The sequence below is a fragment of the Geotrypetes seraphini genome, chromosome 1, assembly GCF_902459505.1.
Source record: "Geotrypetes seraphini chromosome 1, aGeoSer1.1, whole genome shotgun sequence".
Lineage (NCBI taxonomy): Eukaryota > Metazoa > Chordata > Amphibia > Gymnophiona > Dermophiidae > Geotrypetes > Geotrypetes seraphini.
Genome location: NC_047084.1, coordinates 409,331,105 through 409,352,094, shown reverse-complemented (window position 1 = coordinate 409,352,094; position 20,990 = coordinate 409,331,105). Strand labels below are relative to the sequence as shown.

Here is a 20,990-nt window from a genome sequence, read left to right as displayed (position 1 = left end):
AAAACAAGAAAAAAAACAGAGCAACTGCAAAAGACTTCTGCAAGGATTGCTTGCAGAAACTGTAACTGGATATGTTTTCTAGCTCTCAGGCTAAGAGGGTGTAACATGTACTCAGAAAAGTGTTTGGATTTCTGCAACTCACAGATTGCGGATTGGGATTGAACACCTAACATATGGAATCTGGAAGGGACATAACAGAATTCCCACTTAAGCACTATTCTTTAAATACATGCATGTTTTATATGACACAAATTTTACAGGTAGGCATACACATAGATGGAGTCTATTTTTTATTTATTTTATTTATTTATTCAACTTTTTCTATACCGTTCTCCCAGTGGAGCTCAGAACGGTTTATATGCATTTATTCAGGTACTCAAGCAGTTTTCTAAGCAGAGCATGGGAAGAACTCACATGTGTGAACATATCTCCAGCATTTGGGCACAAGAACTTACACCAGCAATATGGCGGACATTAAATATTCACAACTAAGTTATTAAGTGCACATTTTACCTGTTACACTAGTTTTCTATAAAGGAAAGCAGGAATTGTATTCCTTTATAGAATGGCTACATATAAATAAGAGAGTCTGCCCTACTGGGTCAGACCAATGGTCCATCTAGCCCAATACAGTCAAACCTCGGTTTGTGAGTACCGCAGTTTGCGAGTGTTTTGCATGAGGAACAAAACATTTACACAAATCGTAACTCGCAAACCGAGCGTTGACTCGATTTGCAAGTTCCCCTGCCTGTGAACCAGCATTGTCTCCCCCCCCTCGCCCGCGAACGACCGCCCGCCCGCACTGAAGCCTTACCCCCATCTGGCACCAGCACACAGCACCAACCCACAGGAGGTGCCAGTGCGAATGCTCAAAGCCTTCTGGCTCTCGTTCTCTCCAAGAATCACGGGGGGGGGGGGGGTGTTTGCGAGGGGGGATGTGGAAGCGCACCAGTAGACTCGGGGGTGGGAGGGTCTAGCAGCAACTGTGGCCGCGGTGGGGGGGGGGGTGTTGAGGTGGAACCCATCAAGCGAGTTTCCCTTACTTCCTATGGGGAAACTCGCTTTGATATACAAGTAATTTGGAATGAATTATGCTCGTAAACCAAGGTTCCACTGTATTTTGATTCTAACAGTGACTAGTCCATATTGGTGCTTATTATATAATTATCCCCCAAAATACACAGTAATGAATGCACATCCCAAGTAAATTCTTATTTTGTGCTGCATCCAACCCCCTAGTATCTTTCACAGAACTATTAATATCTAATGAACAAGGTCATGCCATTGTGTGTATTAAAAATAACTCCTTGAAATTTGAAAGTGGGCGTTCCCATTCAAGAAATGTTACATGTTTCAAGTTTCATGTTTCAAGTTTCAGCATCTTTTAGCTTGAGATAAGCATGTCAAGGAGCACATACCTTTCCAAATTTGTGTTTAAGTGGAAGACCTGCCTTCTGAAATGCTGAAATAATATCTGGTGTGTAGTCCCGTATAAATATCCCCAAATCAACATCCCTGCCATAGGGAATAATATTGCACTGTCTATACCAACCTAAAAAGAAAAAACAAGAAAAAACACATACTCACAAACAAATACCTGAATAAATCCATTTAAACCATTCTGAGCTCCTCTGGGAGAATGGTCTAGAAAATTGAATGAATGAATGAATAAATAAATTCAGCTGATGATAATTATCTATTTACTCGTAGAACTGGCAAACTTTAAGTCTCCTGTCCAATGACCAGTATTAGCTTCAAGTCAATTCCTTTTTACCAAAGGCTTCATCAGAGACATATGAAAATAGTGTACAGCTTGGGAAACATTTATTTAAATTTTACATCTTGAGTGAAAAGGTATGGTAGCCATGTTAGTTCACTCTTCCAGGTAATATGTAGAAATAAAACAAAAACAAAGGAAAAAAATACCTTTTTATTGGACTAACTTAATGTAGTTTATGATTCGCTTTCAAAGGTAATCTGAGGAAGAAGGGGATACCTTTAAAAGCTAATCATAAACTATGTTAAGTTAGTCCATTAAAAAAGGTATTTTTTTCCTTTATGTTTTTGGCACTCTCTAAAGTTGAAAGGGGATAGATTCCATACAAACGTAAGGAAGTTTCTTCTTCACCCAGAGAGTGGTAGAAAACTGGAACGTTCTTCTGGAGTCTGTCATAGGGGAAAACACCCTCCAGAGATTCAAGACAAAGTTAGACAAGTTCCTGCTGAACCAGAACGTATGCAGATAGGGCTAGTCTCAGTTAGGGCACTCGTCTTTGACCTAAGGGCCGCCGTGTGAGCAAACTGCTGGGCACGATGGACCACTGGTCTGACCCAGCAGCGGCAATTCTTCTGTTCTTATGTTACCTTTAAATTTTACAAAACAACCTTCTAAAGAAAAATTACAAGAAATCAATGTTATCAAATATTTCAAAAAGAAATTGATTTATAGCCCACATTATAAGGGGAAGGGAGATCTTGGGAGTCATTTTTATCTTCGCACTGCTTACCCGACAATAATGCTTGGTTTGGGCTGAAATCATGTGTACCACAGAAATATGCAACTGAAGGCCAATTATTTCTGTTCTTCAAGAGTTTATGCAACACTAATACTGAATCCACTCTAAACTGGGGAGCACTTTATAATAGTGATCATCAACGACAATCATCTTGCATAAGCCCAACCAAACAGCATTTTACTAATACTGCACTGAATCAAGTTGGGTAATCGCCAATATATCAGTAAAATGTTCACTGCCAAAGGCATTATTGTTTTCAGAAAAGAAACATTAGGCCCCCTCCATTCTAAGGTAGATTCCTGCCTGTGTCTCCATACTGTCCATGCTACACTATTTCAGTCATCAGTGTGTATCTGAAGAGGAATGATCATCAGAACATTAGGGAAGATTAGGTACTAATCTCGATAATCTTTTTTCTGTTAACACAGCATACAAGTCCTGACAAGTGGGTTGAATCCCCCAAATTGCGAGCTGTTGCAGAAGGAATCAATACTTTTTCTTCAGCTCTGCATCCTTCCTCACTGGACTATCCTGCCTCTCTTCACTTTGTACCGAAGCATTCGACAATTACTACAATAGGAAACAAAAATTATTTGTCAGTTGAGATAACAGAGGAGAATTCTCCTCACATCCAGTATCTTCAACAGTTTGTCCTGTTTCTTTGAACCTGTGGGTTGAAATACCAGCAGGCAAACCCTCTTGATTAATGTGAAAAGCTGAAACTACTTTCGGCAAGAAGGAAGGAACCATGCACAGGAAAACACCAGTTTCTGTCATCTTAAGGAATGGCTTTCAGCATGAAAACACCTGCAACTTGAGACTCGCCTTGCTGAAGGTATAGCCATTATAAAGACTGTTTTGACCATCAGATCCATCACAGGCACGTCTTGTAAAGGATCATACGGAGTACTTCTGAGACCCTGAAACACAGTGTTAAGATTCCATGATGGAAAAGGTTCATATACCAGAAAATGCAGTCTGAATACCCCATTCAAGAATCTGGATATATTTGGATGAGAAGCCAGAGTGCCCTTTTCCAATTTGGCTCTAAAAGTGAAAGGGCAACTAACTGAGCCTTGAGAGACACCACTGCTAGACCCTTTTCGAGTCCAGCCTGCAGAAATGATAGGATTGTCGAAATTGGAGCCCTGTAGGGTTCCACATTGTCCTTAGTACACCAAAGCTGAAATGTCTTCCAGGTCTTAGCATATGCAGCAACCATCACCGGCTTCTTAGCTCTAAGGAGAATAGCAATAAGTTTCCAAGTTTTATTCAGCAAAGAATGCAAAGACGAATTGCTTCTACAGTCGAAGAGTTGAACCTGGAAGCGCAGGGTTGGACATGTTGGTTTAGCCCTGGCTGGAAGAGAGGCTTCTCTATGTGTTTCCACTATGGTACATGGTGGGCTGGGTCATCCGCAGAATCATGAGTCACCTGGACTTATGATCTTGTAGCCCCAGACTTGCTTCGCCTGCCCTGATGTGCAGATTTAGTGCATCTCCATACAAGATACATCAAACTATTGGTTGACAATAGGCTCCTCATTTAGGGACCAATTCCCATGGAGAACCCAGAGCACTTTGGTCTTATGGCATGGCTCATAAGTGCACGGCCTTAACCTGTAAAGGTTATTTGGAAGTAGTAATTTTGACTTTTCTTTGTACAAAAAGCCGTTGACATTTGTGGCTTACACTAATGCCTGCAAGGCATTCCAGATCTTGTGTGCCAAAGATCAGGTAGAGTCTTTCAAGGTGCCAATTCCTGTGATTCTGGTGTTTCTGCAAGTTGGACTATAAAAGGCCTAGTGGTGGTGTGTCTCAAAGTTCAGGTGGCAGGTCTCTCATGCTTCTGAGCTCAAGGAGGAAAGCTATCGCTGGCATCTCATCCAGATATGACCTAGATTTTGAAGAGGCTACTCAGGTTGCAGCCACTGTTGCGCCAGCCTTTTCCATCCTGGAATCTTAATATCATCTTGAAGGGCCTTTCTAAGCCTGTGCATGAGCCTCTCCAAGAGGCGTCCCTTCTAGATCTCACAGTGAAGATGGTATTTCTGGTGGCAATAATCTCAGTGAGATGGATCTCGGAGTTTCAGTTGTGTCAGCCTTAGCAAAATAAGATATTGCAGAGGTTGGATGTATGGAGAGTTTTACTCCAGTATCTGGAAAGGATCAATGACTCTCAACTTTATAGCCATCTTTTTGCTCTAACCAGTCAGTTATGATGAGGCAGATCAGACTCCAAGGCTTCTATCGCCAGATGGATTCAAATGGCAATTTTGTTGACGTACACTGGCTGTGGCAAACAGCTGCCTATTTCTCTCAAAGCTCATTTAACTAGAAGTGTGGTGTCTTCATGGGCAGAGTCTATACAGCCTGCCTTATGGGTTCTACAATTTGCCTGCTTTCTGCCTCAGACAACTCTATACTCTGGAACTGGAGTTTTTTTCCTGTCAGTTGGATGAACATGTATGAATAATTACTAATAAAGTACGAAGTTTGTTAAGCATTGGAGCTCCTTATGTGTTAGTGCTAGTTGCACACAACAGATTGGTTCATTGATGTTGCAAATTCATTCTAATTAGTGTTCTTTTTTCATGAGTTACTGAGCAGAACAGAAATGTATGTTCTCTCTGGGGAACTTCCCCGTGCCCCTCCTCTTTTCTTCTGTTACAGTGAATATTGATTGCCTTGGTATGAACTGAAGAGGGCGCTATACTCCAGAGGTAAATGAGGAGATGAAAGATGTGATTGACATCCTTCTGCAAGCAGTTCATGAGCACGGATTGATCAGCTAACATACAGATCGGGAAATCCAAGATGGCCACCGCAGCAGCATTTTGGTTCCAAAACGTCTTAACTAAATGTGGAAGCCTTATTATAGAATTGCCCTTTAAATGCTTTACAGTTGCTCAACATATGCACTGCCTTTGAATTTAAGGTACTGCTATAGCGAATAGGAAGATAGTACTTTGATTATTTTCTGCCATTTTGAACAGTAAGATTTTCACGTGGAACTGTTTGCAATCCATTTCATGATTCTTGTAAATAAGAACATATTTCATGGCAGAACTGTAATAAGGTTGTTTTGCCTGATGCTACTCTCCTTTAGCTGAAGGTCCTCTTACTTATTTGTAATAACTGCTGCTACGTCTGTAATTTTGTTTGAGCTTTTTCTGATATTAGTTTTTGGTTAGTTTGCTCATGGGTACATTGGATCCTACAGATATCTATGCAAATTAGAGTACAGTACTCTGTTTTGGGCTTACTTTGTGGAATATCATATCCGTGGATATTTGGATGTTTGCAAGATATATTTAACTTCATAAAGAAGTTAAAATAATTTCTTTTTGAAAAAGCTTATACTACTTTATTTTATATGTTGTCAATTAGGGAGAAGTTATCAACATGGGTTACCATTAAACATACTGTATATTATTTCACTGTTAACCCCAGTTATTAGTAACTACATCTCATTGCATAAAATGTGACCTGTGCTAAAACAGCATGTTAGTGGTAACTCGTGCTGTCTTAGCAGCAGCCCACGTTGATAAAAGACAATTAAAAGGAGCAGGTTCTTACTTTACAAAGATACATAGAGTATGACGGCAGAAAAGGGCCGGCGGCCCAACAAGTCTGCCCACTCAAGAACCCTCCCTCCCTCGAGAATCCATCTTTTAAGCATTCCTCTGGAGCGACCCCACCTGTCTGTCCCATCATCCCTTGAAGTCGAGCGTGGCCTCAATTACCTGACGTGGAAGACTATTCCATCGATCAATTACACTTTCGGTGAAGAAGTATTTCCTGGTGTCACCATGAAATCTTTCCCCCCTGAGTTTTAGCCAATGCCCTCTTGTCGCTGTGGGACCTATAAGAAAAAAGATTTCTTCCTTCACCTCAATGCGGCCCGTGATGTATTTGAATGTTTCTATCATATCCCACCTTCTTCGAGACAATATAAGCGCAGCCTGCTCGAACATTCTTCATATGGGAGATCTTTAAGTCCTGAGACCATCCTAGTGGCCATTCGCTGAATCGACTCCATTCTCTTCACATCCTTTTGATAATGTGGCCTCCAAAACTGAACACAGTACTCCAGGTGAGGTCTCACCATGGATCTGTATAACGGCAGTATAACTTCAGGCTTTCGGCTAATAAAGCTCCTTCTGATGCAACCCAGCATTTGTCTAGCCTTTGCTAAACTTTCTCCACCTGATTGGCAGCTTTCATATCTTCCCGGATGATTACTCCCAAGTCCCGTTCTGCTACAGTTCTTGTTAGGTTTTCACCATTCAGTGTGTATGTTCTGCATGGATTTCCGATACCAAGGTGCATTACCTTACACTTTTTGGCATTAAAATTCAGTTGCCAAGTACTGGACCATTGTTCCAGTAAAAGCAGTAGGTCCTGCTCCATAGTGTCGGGCATAGTTGCGCTGTCGGGTTCTGTTGCGCTGCCCACAATGTTGCATAGTTTAGCGTAATCTTCTGTTAGTCCCTGACGGTGTCAATACGATAGGAATTTTATCTCAACCCAAAAACCACGTCTTGCAGAAACCCACACACTTTTATCCTCTGCTCCTCCTACCTGGCTGAGGAACACAGAGTCCCCTACAGTTCAGTCCAAAAGCAAACGAACACCACTGGAACAAAGCTGACACACACAAATGGGGGCACAGGGAACTTCCCTGCCACACAACAGTATTCTGTTCTGCTCTGCAACATATAAGAAAACAAAAAAGCAACATGAAAAACGGGCAAGAATATGGTAGTAACATGGAATAAACCTGATGCGTGCAACAAGCAATAGCTGGAACAAAGCCAGAAGTAAAGACAGGTACTCACAGGGCCCATCTGCTGGTTGGAAGATACTCAGGCCTGAAAGGAGAAATATCAGAGGCAGAAAAAAATGCAGGCAATACAGAGAAAAACATAGCAGATAGAGGGTGGGCTATATTGACTCCATTGGGGATTAACAGAAAGAAGATTACCAAGGGAAAGAATCTAATTTTCCATTCTTTTACGTTCCCTCCAGAGTCAATACGATAGGTAAAGTACCAAAGCAATAGCAATGTCTAGAGTGGAACAGAAGAGCCTGCCCACAATACCAAGGCCCTAAAAGGGGCGTCAGATCGAGCTGCCACATCTACGCTATAAAACTGTGTACAGGTATGAAGAGCTGACCCAGTGGCTGCTCTACAAATTTCAGCCAGATAAATCACTCAAGACTGCCCATGAAGCAGTGACACCTTGTTGAGTAAGCTTTGAGAGAAAGCAGCAGCTGCTTGCCACAGGCGATGTAAGTCAATGAAATGGCTATGTGGATCTGTCAAGCAATAGAGGCCTTGGACCTTATCTGGAATGGCTAGATAGGACAAACAATGGTCAGAAAGACAAAATTCATTGGTCTTTTCTAAGTAATGGAGTAAGACTCTTCACATGTCCAGTTTTCCCAGAACCTGACCCTTCCACTCTTACCCCGTGGAACGAAAAGCAGGCAGACAAACTTCCTGATTGACATGAAAATCTGAAACCACGTTCAGGGAGGGATCTGTGTGGAGGGAAACCCCCACCTTTGTGAACTGGATAAAGGGCTCTCTGGTAGAGAGAGCCTACAGCTCTGAAATACGCCTTGCTGACACAATTGCCACAAGGAAAACAGTCTTGACCATAAGGTCCAGAAGAGATGCATCCTTGAATGGCCCAAAAGGGGCCTTTCAATTCTTCTTCACCCAGAGAGTGGTAGAAATCTGGAACACTCTTTCAGAGGCTGTTATAGGGGAAAACACCCTCCAGGGATTCAAGACAAAGTTAGACAAGTTCCTGCTGAACCAGAACGTACACAGGTAAGGCTAGACTCAGTTAGGGCACTGGTCTTTGACCTAAGGGCCGCCGTGGGAGCAGACTGCTGGGCACGATGGACCACTGGTCTGACCCAGCAGAGGCAATTCTTATATTCTAACATTATGATTCCACGTAGGGAAAGTCTGTTGTAGGGATGGTTGCAAGTGAAACACCTCCCCCACCCACCGAGAAATCTAGTCACTTTTGGATGAGATGCAAACTGTGTGCTCTAAAACAAGAAAGGCCTGCCACCTGTACCATGAGGGAGGCTACAGCCAGGCCTTTCTCAATATTGGCCTGGAGGAAAGCGAGGACCACAGGGAGCCTGCAATAGCTCCACCTGGTCTCTGGCACACCACTGGACCTCAAAAGAGTGGCAACAACTACATCAGAGTAGCCCCTCTGAATCAAGGTCCTGTGCTCAAGAATTATGTCACAAGACCGAAGTGTTAGGAGTTCTCCATGGGAACTGGTCCTTGACTGAGCAGCCATGATGAAGAAGGAGCTTGATCTTGTTGTCTCACTGAAGACGACCAGATCTGCATACCATGGCTGGTGAGGCCAATCCAGAGCCACTAGGATCACCCAACCTGGATGAATTGCTATCTTGCGATGACTTTGGCCCACAAACAGCCACAGTGGAAAGATGTAAATGAGGTCCTGAGTTGGCCAGAGCTGAACCAATGTGTCTGGCACTAAGCTTCCTGGTTCTGTTCTGCAACTGAAGAAGTCCCCGACTTTCGAATTCTTGGCTGAAGCCATCAAGTCTATTGCTGGATTACTCCAATGCTGCACAATGAGACGAAATGCTGTCTATGAAAGAGACTACTCTCCTGGATCCAGGACTTGGCGACTGAGAAAGTCGGCTTGCACATTTTCCACTCTGGCCACATATGCTGCAGAGAGAGCCTGAAGGTGTAGCTCCGCTCACCGAAACATCAGAGCCTCCCAATGCAAGTGAGCACTCCTGATGCCTTCCTGTTGATTCATGTACGCCACCGCCATGGCATTGTTGGAAAACACTCTTATCACTTTTCCTTCCAGGGTGTTTTGAAGAGCTCATTACACCAAGCATATGGCTCGAAGCTCTAGACCAGCGGTCTCTTGCAGCCTGCCAGTTACTATTTTGAGACCCTCAGTATGTTTATCATAATCACAAAAGTAAAATAAAACAGTTTCTTGATCATATGTCTCTTTAGCTAAAAATTACAATATTATTAAGACTTTGCAAAAAGGAAAGATTTATAAACTATAAAGAGTTTTATCTGAAGGGAATAGACCAAACAGTTTGGTGCCGTAACTTGGATCTATCTCTGAGGATATCAAAGAATTCAGGTAAGACCATGGTCTGTAGGGGTTTTTTTCTGTGTGAGCTGGGTCCGTAAGGTATGCTCGTCACATAAGCTAACAAACTCCAGGGAAAAGCCACACACTGGGATAGCAAACAGCTCCCTCCCAAAATGATGCTAGTGAGGTGTCCCCAGTTGTGTTTTGAGTAGCTGCCCAAAACCTGGTACTGGGTGGGATTTGCCCATTTCCTAGACCCACACTGCCTCCACAATCCTAGGAGGACCCGGAGGAGGCAAAGCCTGAAGCTCCTGCTCCCTCCCCTTGCATGCAGTACATGGACGCTCTTCTGCCAGTATTCTGGCACAATCCACACGAGTTCATCTGAACAGAGGTGGAGGTGTCCATCCCTGATGATTTTTTGCAAAATCAAGGGGTTATGAGGCAGAAAAAAAGAAGTTGAAAAGGACTGCGACCAAAGCCTCCACCACCTCGGAACCTTGCCATGCGAACTGGGGCAGGAAAACGCAGCCTGTGCCTTGACACCCCGAGGTTCTTACTCAGGGTGCATACAGCCTGCACTTAAACCTCTGACAAGGTTAGAAGGCAAGCTCACTCCCATAGAAAGGACCCTGAGTTTTAATGGCGGCACTTAGCAGGTTGGCTCCACAGGCCCACCAAAGCTTGCTCTGTGAAGCTGCAGTCTGGCTCTGTGGAAACTGCTTCCTTTCCCAAGCAGAGAACCCCTGCAAAAGGGGTCTCAAGGCATCAAAGCCACTTAGATAAAGACGAACTTAAGGAAAAAAATAAGAAAAGGAAGTTGAGCAGATCAGAAGCATTTCTGCAGGGTTCACTTGCAGAAATAAAAACTATAGGGGGCTCTGTGTTCCTCAGCCTAGTGGGAGAAGCAGAGGAAAAATAAAAAGAAGTGTGTGGTTTTCTGCAAGACCCGGTTCGCGAGCTGAGATAAAACACCTATGGTATTGACTCCAGAGGGGACGTAACAGAATATGTTGTGACAGGGAAGCTCCTGTCACTGTTAAAAGACTGCTAGCCCAGTCAAAAGTACAGCCCTTAAACCTGCAATCCCTAAGATAAAGCCTACACATCCTACTAAAAGCACTAGTTTAGTACCGCAAGGAAGAAGGAAGAAAAGGCAGGTGATGTCACAGCCAGGAATTCAGGCAGGGAGGGCACAGAAAACAGTCTATCCCCTATTATTCCTTTCCCAGAGCTATGGAGAAATATAAGATCAATCCAGAAGGGGATGGAGTTAGCCAACGAGCTCTGCATTCACATAAACTTCAAGCAGGAGGACTGCAAGTGAATAAATTATCTTCAGCTGACTCTAACAAGGGGAGCAGAATGCAGCCCACTGAAAGCAGCCCAATGCTCTCTGCAAACCACCAGGAACGTATGATTGCCCCAGGCCAACAAGCAGGGAGAAGAATCCAGCAGCCAGCTAGGTACTGCGAATTCCCAGGGGAGCCTGAGGGAGTAGGGCTAGGGGTTCTTTCAGATGGAGAAGCACCTGGCCAGGAAACTTTCCCAAACACCCAGAGGTGGAGAGTGAAGCAGGGGAATTTATGGAGACAGAAAACGACTATAGCCCCAGTGACACAGGGTGGGGATGGTGCAGTGAGGCTGAAGCAGAGTTAAGTGTGCCAGAGGAATGTATGGAAACCTGATTCATAAGTTATAAGCTGTGTCATTCCTCCTTCATTTAAGTGTGCCAGAGGAATGTATGGAAACCTGATTCATAAGTTATAAGCTGTGTCATTCCTCCTTCTAAAGTAAAGACTGCACAGAAAAGCCTGTGCTTAATTAATGCCATGAAAGCAGAGGGCAGCAGAGTCTGTCCATTTGAACCAGGCTTAAAAGCCTTATTAGCAAGTAAGGTCCCTAGGTAACTAGAGCTCTAGGACGGTAGTAGCATTTGGGAGGGCCTGAACACCTGGATAAAAAAGGGTGGCTTGCTTCCACACAGCCTGCACAGCAGGGCTGTGAAAGTCCTAAGAGGGACAAAAGTGCTAACAATAAAAGCTGAGCAAAGAAGGTTTTTTTACACTATTGCTTGGAGAAGTGTTGGCCTCAGCAGTGCTGGCAAGGACTGTGGCTTGTAGAAGCCAGCAGCCCTAAGAAGGGCAATCTGAGATTCTGAGAGATTGAGGAGTCCTATTTTTGATTTTCCTTTTGCTTAGAAAGTGGCGACAAGGACTGTCCTGTCCCTGGACTAGATTTCATACAACAGACACTGGAATTATGTACTGTGAACTGTGTGACTAGAGACTGTGAAAGGCAATTCTTTTGAGTTGGATAATTTTTCTTTTGCCTTATAATAAACCCGGTGAAGTTTGGATTGAAAGAAATCCAGTGTCCAGGTTTTTCTTACACCAGCCATATAAAAGGCGCACTGAAAATCTTACCTGTGGTCCGAGCCGGGGTTTCCCACTTACCTGGGGCCTGGTCCGGCCACAATGTACATTGCTATTTTACCACCAGGGACTTCAGATTGGTAGGTTATAAATGCGCTTTAATACATATATATAAATCACTTAAATGGCACATTCATTTTTTTAAAAAACAAGATGATAAAATGCATGTACATTACCAAGACATGTTCCACTACTAAGCCAGAATCTGACTCCCAGACTGTTCAACGTCAATGTTGCCAGACGCAGTAATGCCTTTGCTTTCCTCCGGAACTCCACTGTATCCTGGGAAGTGTTGTCAGGGTATAGCTAAATGACCAAGTGTGATTAGATTACTTTTATTTGCACAAGGATAAGACTTACAGGAATTACCTACATCACTCATACAGCCTCTCTCATTTTAGAAATTAGTTATGAGCATTATAAGGGACACTCAAAAGGTCCTCTTTGGCTCAGTTTTATTTCAATTTTGTGCCTCTTTAAATGCTTCATGGTATTAAAGTACCACAATTTGATTGCCAATGAGCTACCTATACATTTCCAAACATGCATTTATATTATGTAGGGCAGCATCAATTAAAAAAAACCTATAGAAAGCATCTGCATCTCGGTACTTTCAGTTGCTAAGACACTACTCTGGAATTAAACTGCAGTGGCATGATAAACCACCTTTGGTCCGTGGCTGATGTCAGAGTGAGTAGTATGGGAAAACTGCTTTTAGTGACATCTTAAAGGCCAGTAGTGATTACACCCACTCAACCTGTGCAGCAGCAGCAGCATTACAAATTATCTTATCAAATTTAATTAATCACAACATTCAACAATTACCTAGAGTTCTTGGAAAGAGAAAACCTAAAATTGTAAATAAGAGAAATATTAAATGCAGTGTTTGTACTTACCCTTCACTATCAAGGGTCTCCACACAGATGAATCCTGTGTATATCATATCACGAGCAGAATCACCCACCCCTCCCCAGCAAAATGTATACCCTTCATATACACTCATTGTTTTAGTTTAAAATTCATCTCAACTGAAGAACAAACTCCTCATGTATGGTAAATTTGCAATGATTTTTCAGTCCAACAAGACTCTGACGTAACATTTACACGTACCACACACCCTTAACCTGAATCTTCCAGATTAGCACTGACCTGAGAGAAAGCACGAGCCTCTCTGTAGCGGCATTCAAGAAATCTTGCATGAGACACCTCCTCCAGAAACTGCGGCACATCTTTGGGAATCTGAGTTTTCAATCCATCAATAGAAACAAGCACAAATTCTGACCTGGATGCAGGAAAACCATGAATACCCTTGTTAAGTAGGCAGCTGTGTCTCTGAAGTAGGCAAAAAAATCACCTACTGACTAACCAATATGCTCAAATGCACCACCAAAGTGCCAGCATGTGAATTCATGCATTACCTGTTTGATACAAATCAAAATCAGCAGAAATATCTAGAAAAACACTGTTCCAATTTGATCAAAACATTTAAATCACTTTCCCCACACTAAGCTATAAGATCAGGGTCAAAAGGATTTGGTTTTCTGCAGGATCAAGCAACATTAAATCATTTATGGAGATGTTTTAAGGCAGCAGTCTCCAATTCCCAAAATGATAGAACATTTGGCTTTGGTTAACAAGGAATAAAAAGAAAGTCACACTGTTGTTTCTAGCAGAAAAGGACCTATGGTCTCAATACCTGCAATGTCACTGCAGACACTAATTGACTTTTAAAGCAGAGGTTCTTAACCTGGGAGTCCATGAATGGGTTTCAGGGCATCTGTAAGGGTCAGATAAAAATTAACATTTAAATTCACGGGGGGCGCTAGTGAGCTTCAAGAAGAATGGCAGCCTGAATTTGAGCTCCAGCGAAATCAATCAGTAAAATCGAGAACACCCTAACTGGAATTGCTTTAATTGCCTCTTAAAACCTCTACTGTGAGTCACTAGTATATAGTTTGCAACTAAGAATGGCTGTGGCAAACATTCTAAAATTGACCCGCCATCCCCCTCTAAGCAACCCAGCCAGAAATTGGATGAGACTCCGATCACTCTCATAATGGAGGAAGTCCGCGCGATGAGAGATAATAATAACAGTTTATATACCGCAATACCGTTAAGTTCTATGCGGTTTACAATAGATTAAGCGAGGTACAAATTGATCTGCTTTCTGAGACTAAAACAGATATTGAAGCTATAAAGCAAGATGTTTCTACTATGAAAACGGACCTCCTTCACTTCCATACTAGAGTGGAATCTCTTGAGATTAAACAGAACTCCATGGAAGAAAATGTAAAAGACCTCCAGCGCCATTTTAAGTGCGTGGCTCAATTGGAAAAAGATCTCAACGAAGCTAACAGAGTTCGTAAGAGAAACATCCGCATACTTGGCTTACCGGAGGGACGGGAGGGTCAAAATTTGGTTTCCTTTTTGACCACCATGCTTTCTTCTTTGCTAGAAACCTCTTTCAGCCAACTCTTCAAGATTGAGTCGGCTCATCGTGTATCTGCGCAGTGTTCCCCCAGTGATAGTAATTATGAACCTACTCTGCTTCAATCAAACCATCAAAATTATGCAGAAGGCCAAACTGAAAGCACCCTTAAAATTTGAGGGTCACTCTCTCATGCTCGTTCCAGATTTGAGTAAGGCCTCAGCGCAGTTGCAGAAACAACTGCTGGAATACAGGCCTTGCCTTAAAGAACTTAATATTCTATCTGGTGCAACTTAGGGTGACCCTCCAGAACTGCACGAAAGATTTCACAAACCCAAATCTACTCAGCGAATTTTTGGAGTCCATCTCACCCAGCACAATTGACAACACCTGAAGACTGTTGCAGTTTTCTCTACCCAGATCGTTGAAAATCCTGTGTTCTGTATGCTGGTGAACTTCGATGGCTCATTGCATCAATCAAGACTTTTTGATAATTTTATTTGACTTTATTTGCAGCTTCATACACGACCATGTTATTATTTACTTCAATGCTGACTGTTTACTTTGCTGGAAAATGTTTATGTTGTATATTTTCCCTTTGCTTGTTCATTAGAACCCTTTATCATATTCCATAACTGTTTATATGTAATTTACTATTCTTTACCTACTCAGGTTGATCAGGTTATGTTACAAGTATTTTCCTTTGTTCTTCTATGGTCTCAAGCATTCAATTTATACTTTAATTTCTTGTACTTGCTGTTGTTTCTTGCGATTCTGGGGTCAAGTCTACCATTTCATAATGTTCTACTCTTACCTTCCTACCTCTTAAGGTTCATTTCACCTTTTCTCTAAGTATTGGAGTCTTGCCTGGAATGCTAATTGTATTAGGGAATTAGCTTTATTTACTCCTTAATCCCATGTTGCAGTGGTTAACACTGTGTTTACAATCTAGATCCTTTTTTTTCTCAGGAGCAAGCTGAAGAACTATAGTGTCGGAAGTGTTTGGCCAAGAGTGCTTATAACATTTTCAAGTAGTATCCAGACTCTTTCTTTATAAAATTTTATGTATTGCCAAACTCTGGCACAGCCAAATCTTATACAAACTATACTTAAAATTGACAAGAAAGGAGCTCCAAAAAATTTATAGTAAAGTGCACCTGTTGTGGGTGTGTATACTTTCATAGCATTGTGTCTCCGACATTGGATCTGCGGTTCAGGAGAGGCTAGTGGATGTTTCCTTCCATAGAGACAATCTTTTTTTTGTGGATAAGGTAAAGGAGATAGTGGGATGATACGGTCAAAAGCAGATAATGCCATAGTTTAAAGAAGTTTTGAACAAACTCTTGATTGAAAAGCCCATATGAAAGCCAAAACAGTAAAAACCAGTTGGAACAGATGATCCGGATGAGTAGTCTTTGTTAAGGGCTCCTTTTGTAAAGGTATGCTAGCGTTTTTAGCAAACACACTGGATTAGCGCGCATTAGGCAGTAGCGGCTAGCACGTGCTATTCCATGCATTAAGGCCCTGGTGCACCTTTGTAGGAGCCCTAAAATGCAAATTCTTCATAATAAATTTCAAAGTCTTCAGGAAACTCAATGCAGACTAACACAAGTCCAACAAGACTAAGAATGTTATAACGCCCCTGTATCGCTCCGTGATGCGACCTCATCTGGAGTATTGCATTCAATTCTGGTCACCTTATCTCAAGAAAGATATAGTGGTGCTAGAAAAGGTTCAAAGAAGAGCAACCAAGATGGTAAAGAGGATGTAACTCCTCTCGTATGAGGAAAGACTAGAATGGTTAGGGCTCTTCAGCTTGGAAAAGAGACGGCTGAGGGGAGATATGGTTGAAGTCTACAAAATCCTGAGTGGAGTAGAACAGGTACAAGTGGATCGATTTTTCACTCCATCAAAAATTACAAAGACTAGGAGACACTTGATGAAGTTACAGGGAAATATTTTTAAAACCAATAGGAGGAATTTATTTTCACTCAGAGACTAGTTAAGCTCTGAAACACATTGCCAGAGGATATGGTAAGAGCGGATAGCTTAGCTGGTTTTAAGGGTTTGGACAAGTTCCTGGAGGAAAAATCCATAGTCTGTTATTGAGAAAGACATGGGGGAAGCCACTGCTTGCCTTGTATTGGTAGCATGGAATGTTGCTACTCCTTGGGTTTTGGCCAGGTACTAGTGACCTGGATTGGCCACCGTGAGAATGGGCTACTAAGCTTGATGGATCATTGGTGTGACCCAGTAAGGCTATTCTTATGTTCTTATTAGAGTTGTATTTTATAGTGTGTTCATGCTATTTCAACATGTTTTCTCTACCACATTTCTCTGGTGCTCATTCCTGCTGTTTCTCTTTCTCACTGACCCATTGGTCTTTCTCCCTACGCAATATGTATTTTTTATTGCTCGGGGAGATATTACAATGTGGATGTGCCTTTGTTCTATTGATTTCTGGTATAGTACTTGTTTTTCATATGATTTGCCTACAATATGCCACTCAATTGCAACTCTCTTTAACATGAAAGGTCTAAACAACCCCATCAAAAAGATCAAAATAATCCAATACATCTCTCAATTTCATCCGGATGTGGCCCTAATTCAAGAAACGCATCAGGATGCAACCGAAACAGCCAAATTCACATGCAGTTGGGCTCTCCCTCCTTTCTATTCACCTGCCTCTGACAAAAAGAATGGTGTCATTACTCTTATTTAAAAAAATCACTGAGCTCTGGAACAACCTTACCTCCCCTCTTCGGAACTTGAGCTCTCTCCAAGTTTTCCGCAAACATCTGAAAACCTGGCTTTTCTCAAAAAATGTAAGTCTCCCTCCAACTTAGGAATCAAGGAAACTCTTATATCTTGGCATCCCAAGTCCTCTAAATTTTCTTCACACTTCTACCTCTAACCCTCTGTTGTAGTTCCTTCCTATTTCTCCTACTGTAAACCGCGTCAAGCTCTACAAACGTGGAGATGATGCGGTATACAAACCTAAGGATTAGATTAGATTAGATTAATAACAGTTTTTTTATATACTGCAGGACCATGAAGTTCTATGCAGTTTACAATGATTAAAGAAGTTACAGATAGAGTGGAATCAACAAAGTATAGACTTGGTGATTGACAGTTCTAGAGATCATTTGTTGAGGGCTAGGATTGTATAGGTTGGTTTCCTAAGTATTTCAGGAACAGATGTGTTTTTAGACGTTTTCTGAATTCCCTATAGGTAGTAGGCGCGAGTAATTGTTCTAGGTCTTTACCCCACAGAGCTGCTTGATGTGAGAAAAGATGTTGGTGATGACTTTTAAATTTACAGCGTGTGACCCTGATGGTAGGTGAGAGTAAACATCACACTGCAAAACATCAAGCTGGCTATATTTAATGTGTATGCGCCCAATAGGGATTGTCCTGAATTCTTCCATGGCCTGGCGGACCTAATCACAGCTGGAGGCGCCATCCATTCTATTATCAGTAGTGCTGCCCGATTCAGGAAAAAATATTTTGATTCGATTCAATTTTCCTGCACAATTGGGTGTTTTTTTCCAAACATCCTGGTGAGTTTATTTTATAGCCTCTTCACCCTCTTTGCCCTCTCCTACCCACACTAGTGTAAACAAAATAAACAAACAAAAAAGATTTTTCCTCTCTTTGTTAAATCCTAGCTCAGCTCTGGCAGGATACAAATTTCAAATCTGACACATTATAATCACAAAACAGAAAATAAAATTATTTTTTTCTATCTTTTGTTATCTGGTCATTTTTCAAATCATGTTGTCAAATCAATCTACTGTCTTCGACTACAGACTACAAAACCTTCAAAAAAGAAACCAAAACCCTACTCTTCAAAAAATACATAAAACCTATCTAACACGACCAGTTCCTTCCCAAACTCAACCTACCACACACTCCACCCATATCTAATCTAAAATGTTTCTAATTACCCAACATGTATCTCCTTAACTTCTCGACAATTCTTATGTAATTCTTACAATTCTTATGTAATGTTACAATTCTTGTAATCTCCTGACAACTCTTGTGTAATCCGCCTTGAACCGCAAGGTAATGGTGGAATAGAAAGTCGCTAATGTAATGTAATGTTGGTCCCAGGCTCTGCAACAAACGTCTTCTGATAACTTGCTTGCGAGGGTCTCTTGCCTAGATCCACCATCTCTCCTTTTCTCAACTACCCTGTCATCCAGCATCTCTCCCTCCTTCCCCACCAGCTCTCTTTCTCTTTCTAACTACCTTCCTATCCAGTATCTCTATCCCCCCCATCTCTTGTGTCCAACTTCTCTTCCTTTCTGTTCCTTCCCTTCCTAAATCCCATTGTCCACCATCTCTCTCACTCTCCTGTATTTAGATCCTTATTTCTTCTATCCTTCCCCCATCTCCATGATCTCTCCCAAGTCCATCTCCCCCCTCCACCAAGTTCATTTCTCCCATCTATCTTTTCCCCATCTCTCCTCTAGTCCACTAACTCCCCATCTCTCCTCTCCCTCCATCTACCGTTTTTATTTTTTTATCCAGAGGAATCCCTTATCCTTACCAAGGTTTCTTATCAGAATTTTAGCTGTACAGAGACAAAATTACAAGCTTTTCCATCGAGCTTTAAATATTTAATTGATTATCTTCAGAAAAAAAATTCAAATCCCAATATGCAAAAAGCACCAGCCAATCTGACTTAGGATTTATCAGGGCCAGAAAGTTATATTTTGCAAATTATAAAACAGATTGTGTTACTGGCTGTAATTGCAGTTTTTTGATCTCCAGGGGACTTTGTCTTTCACTGCACTTTATAGTACTATTATATTATTTGATCAGAACAAATTCTCATTGTTTAGCAAATAACAAATAATACGTATCTTGAAAATATTCTGAGACGAGTACTTGGGTATGACGCGAACCCAAGTACTTATCTCAGAATATTTTCAAGATAAGACATGACATGGGTAGACATAAAATTCTGCCTCTGCCCTATCCCCCTTGGCCTCCACAAACTACAAATAGAAATATCTGAGCTGGTGAGGATCCCTAAGCCCCAGCAGTTAAAATCTTCCTCCTGGCTGGACCTCTGGCAGAGACCCTGAACCACTATGGCTGCTGGCCCCACACATGCATGAAAACTAAGCATGCATAGGGTGAGTGCCAGGGGGCTGGTGGTGGCTTAGGGACAGTGTCGCCAGCTGCTCAGGTTGCTAGAGTTTCAGCCAGGAGGAGAACTTCAGCTGATGGGATAGGTTACCAAATGGCCACCAGACTTCAGCTCTGCTAGTTTTTAATTTGCTTGTACCAAACATTTGTATTAGCTATACCTAATGGTTAAAGCAGCAGGCTGAGAACCAGGGAAGCCAGGGTTTAAATACCACTGATGCTCCTTTAGGTCTCGGACAAGTCACTTAACTCTCCATTGCCTCAGATGCAAAGCTTTAAATTATAAGCCCTACAGGGACAGGAAAATACATGCTGTACTTGAATGTACTTGTCTTGAGCTATTAATGGGAAAGGGATGGCGTAAATCCAAATCTAGAATCCAATGCCAGGCATAATGTGAAATAAAGCATAGTTACTTACTTGTAATGGGTGTTATCAGAGGACAGCAGGCAGATATTCTTGCATGTGGGTGACATCTGGTATGGACAGTGCAAAAGTGTACTGTCACTTTAAAAGACTGAAATGTCTCAAGACCACCCATACTGCATATGTGCTGGTGACTTCCCTCAGTTCAGTAAAAAAAAAAATAAGAAGCCAAGTAGGAGAGGTGGGAAGGTTCGGAGAATATTTGCCTGCTGTCCTTAGATAACACCTGTTCTAGGATAAAGCACACTTATCTGTGACAAATAGGCAACATATTCTCACATTTGGGACTCCCTAGCTGTCAGGATCATGTCTTTAAGAATATGTGTTTGGTTTTATCATGAGCCTGGCGAAACCAAAAGGGTCGGAAGTTGGCATCTAAATGAAGAATAAATTTTGTAGAACTGCTTGGCCAAACTAACTATCCCGTCTGGAATAATTCTCCAAACAATAGTGGGATGTAAAAGTGTGAATTGAGGTCCAGGTGGCTGTTTTACAGATGTCCTCAATTAAAGTGGAATGCAAATGAGCTACTGAAGTCACCGTTGCTCAGACTTAAGTGCAGTGACATGACCTTCCAAAGTGCACCCAGCCCGAGCACAGCAAAAGGCGATACAGTCCACTAGCCATGTTGAGATGATTCTCTAGAATCAAATGACAGGAACTGTTGAGTGGAAGTTTTATGAGGTTTGGTTCGATCGAAGTAATAAGCAAGAGCATGTTTACAGTCCAATGTGTAGAGAGCTGCTTCACCAGGATGAGAATGTGGTCTTGGAAAGAAAACAGGAAGAACTATAGACTGATTCATCTGAATTTCAGAGATGACTTTTGGGAGGAATTTGGGATGTGTGCAAAGGACCACTCTATTGTGGAAGAATGTGTATAAAGTAGTTCTGACATCAGTA

General features: G+C 42.0%; 1 protein-coding gene across 2 annotated transcripts in view; it reads right to left on the bottom strand.

The window, feature by feature from the left end:
• The window catches only part of FKTN (fukutin), a 72,456-nt gene that overhangs the window by 14,576 nt on the left and 36,890 nt on the right, over positions 1-20,990 (bottom strand). For both annotated transcript variants that reach the window (XM_033918506.1, XM_033918515.1), the window contains 3 exons: positions 13,227-13,359; positions 12,254-12,383; positions 1,419-1,552 (listed from right to left, as the gene is read on the bottom strand). In XM_033918506.1, coding sequence (XP_033774397.1) covers positions 1,419-1,552; positions 12,254-12,383; positions 13,227-13,359 — 397 coding nt within the window. The remainder of the gene's footprint in view (positions 1-1,418; positions 1,553-12,253; positions 12,384-13,226; positions 13,360-20,990) is intronic.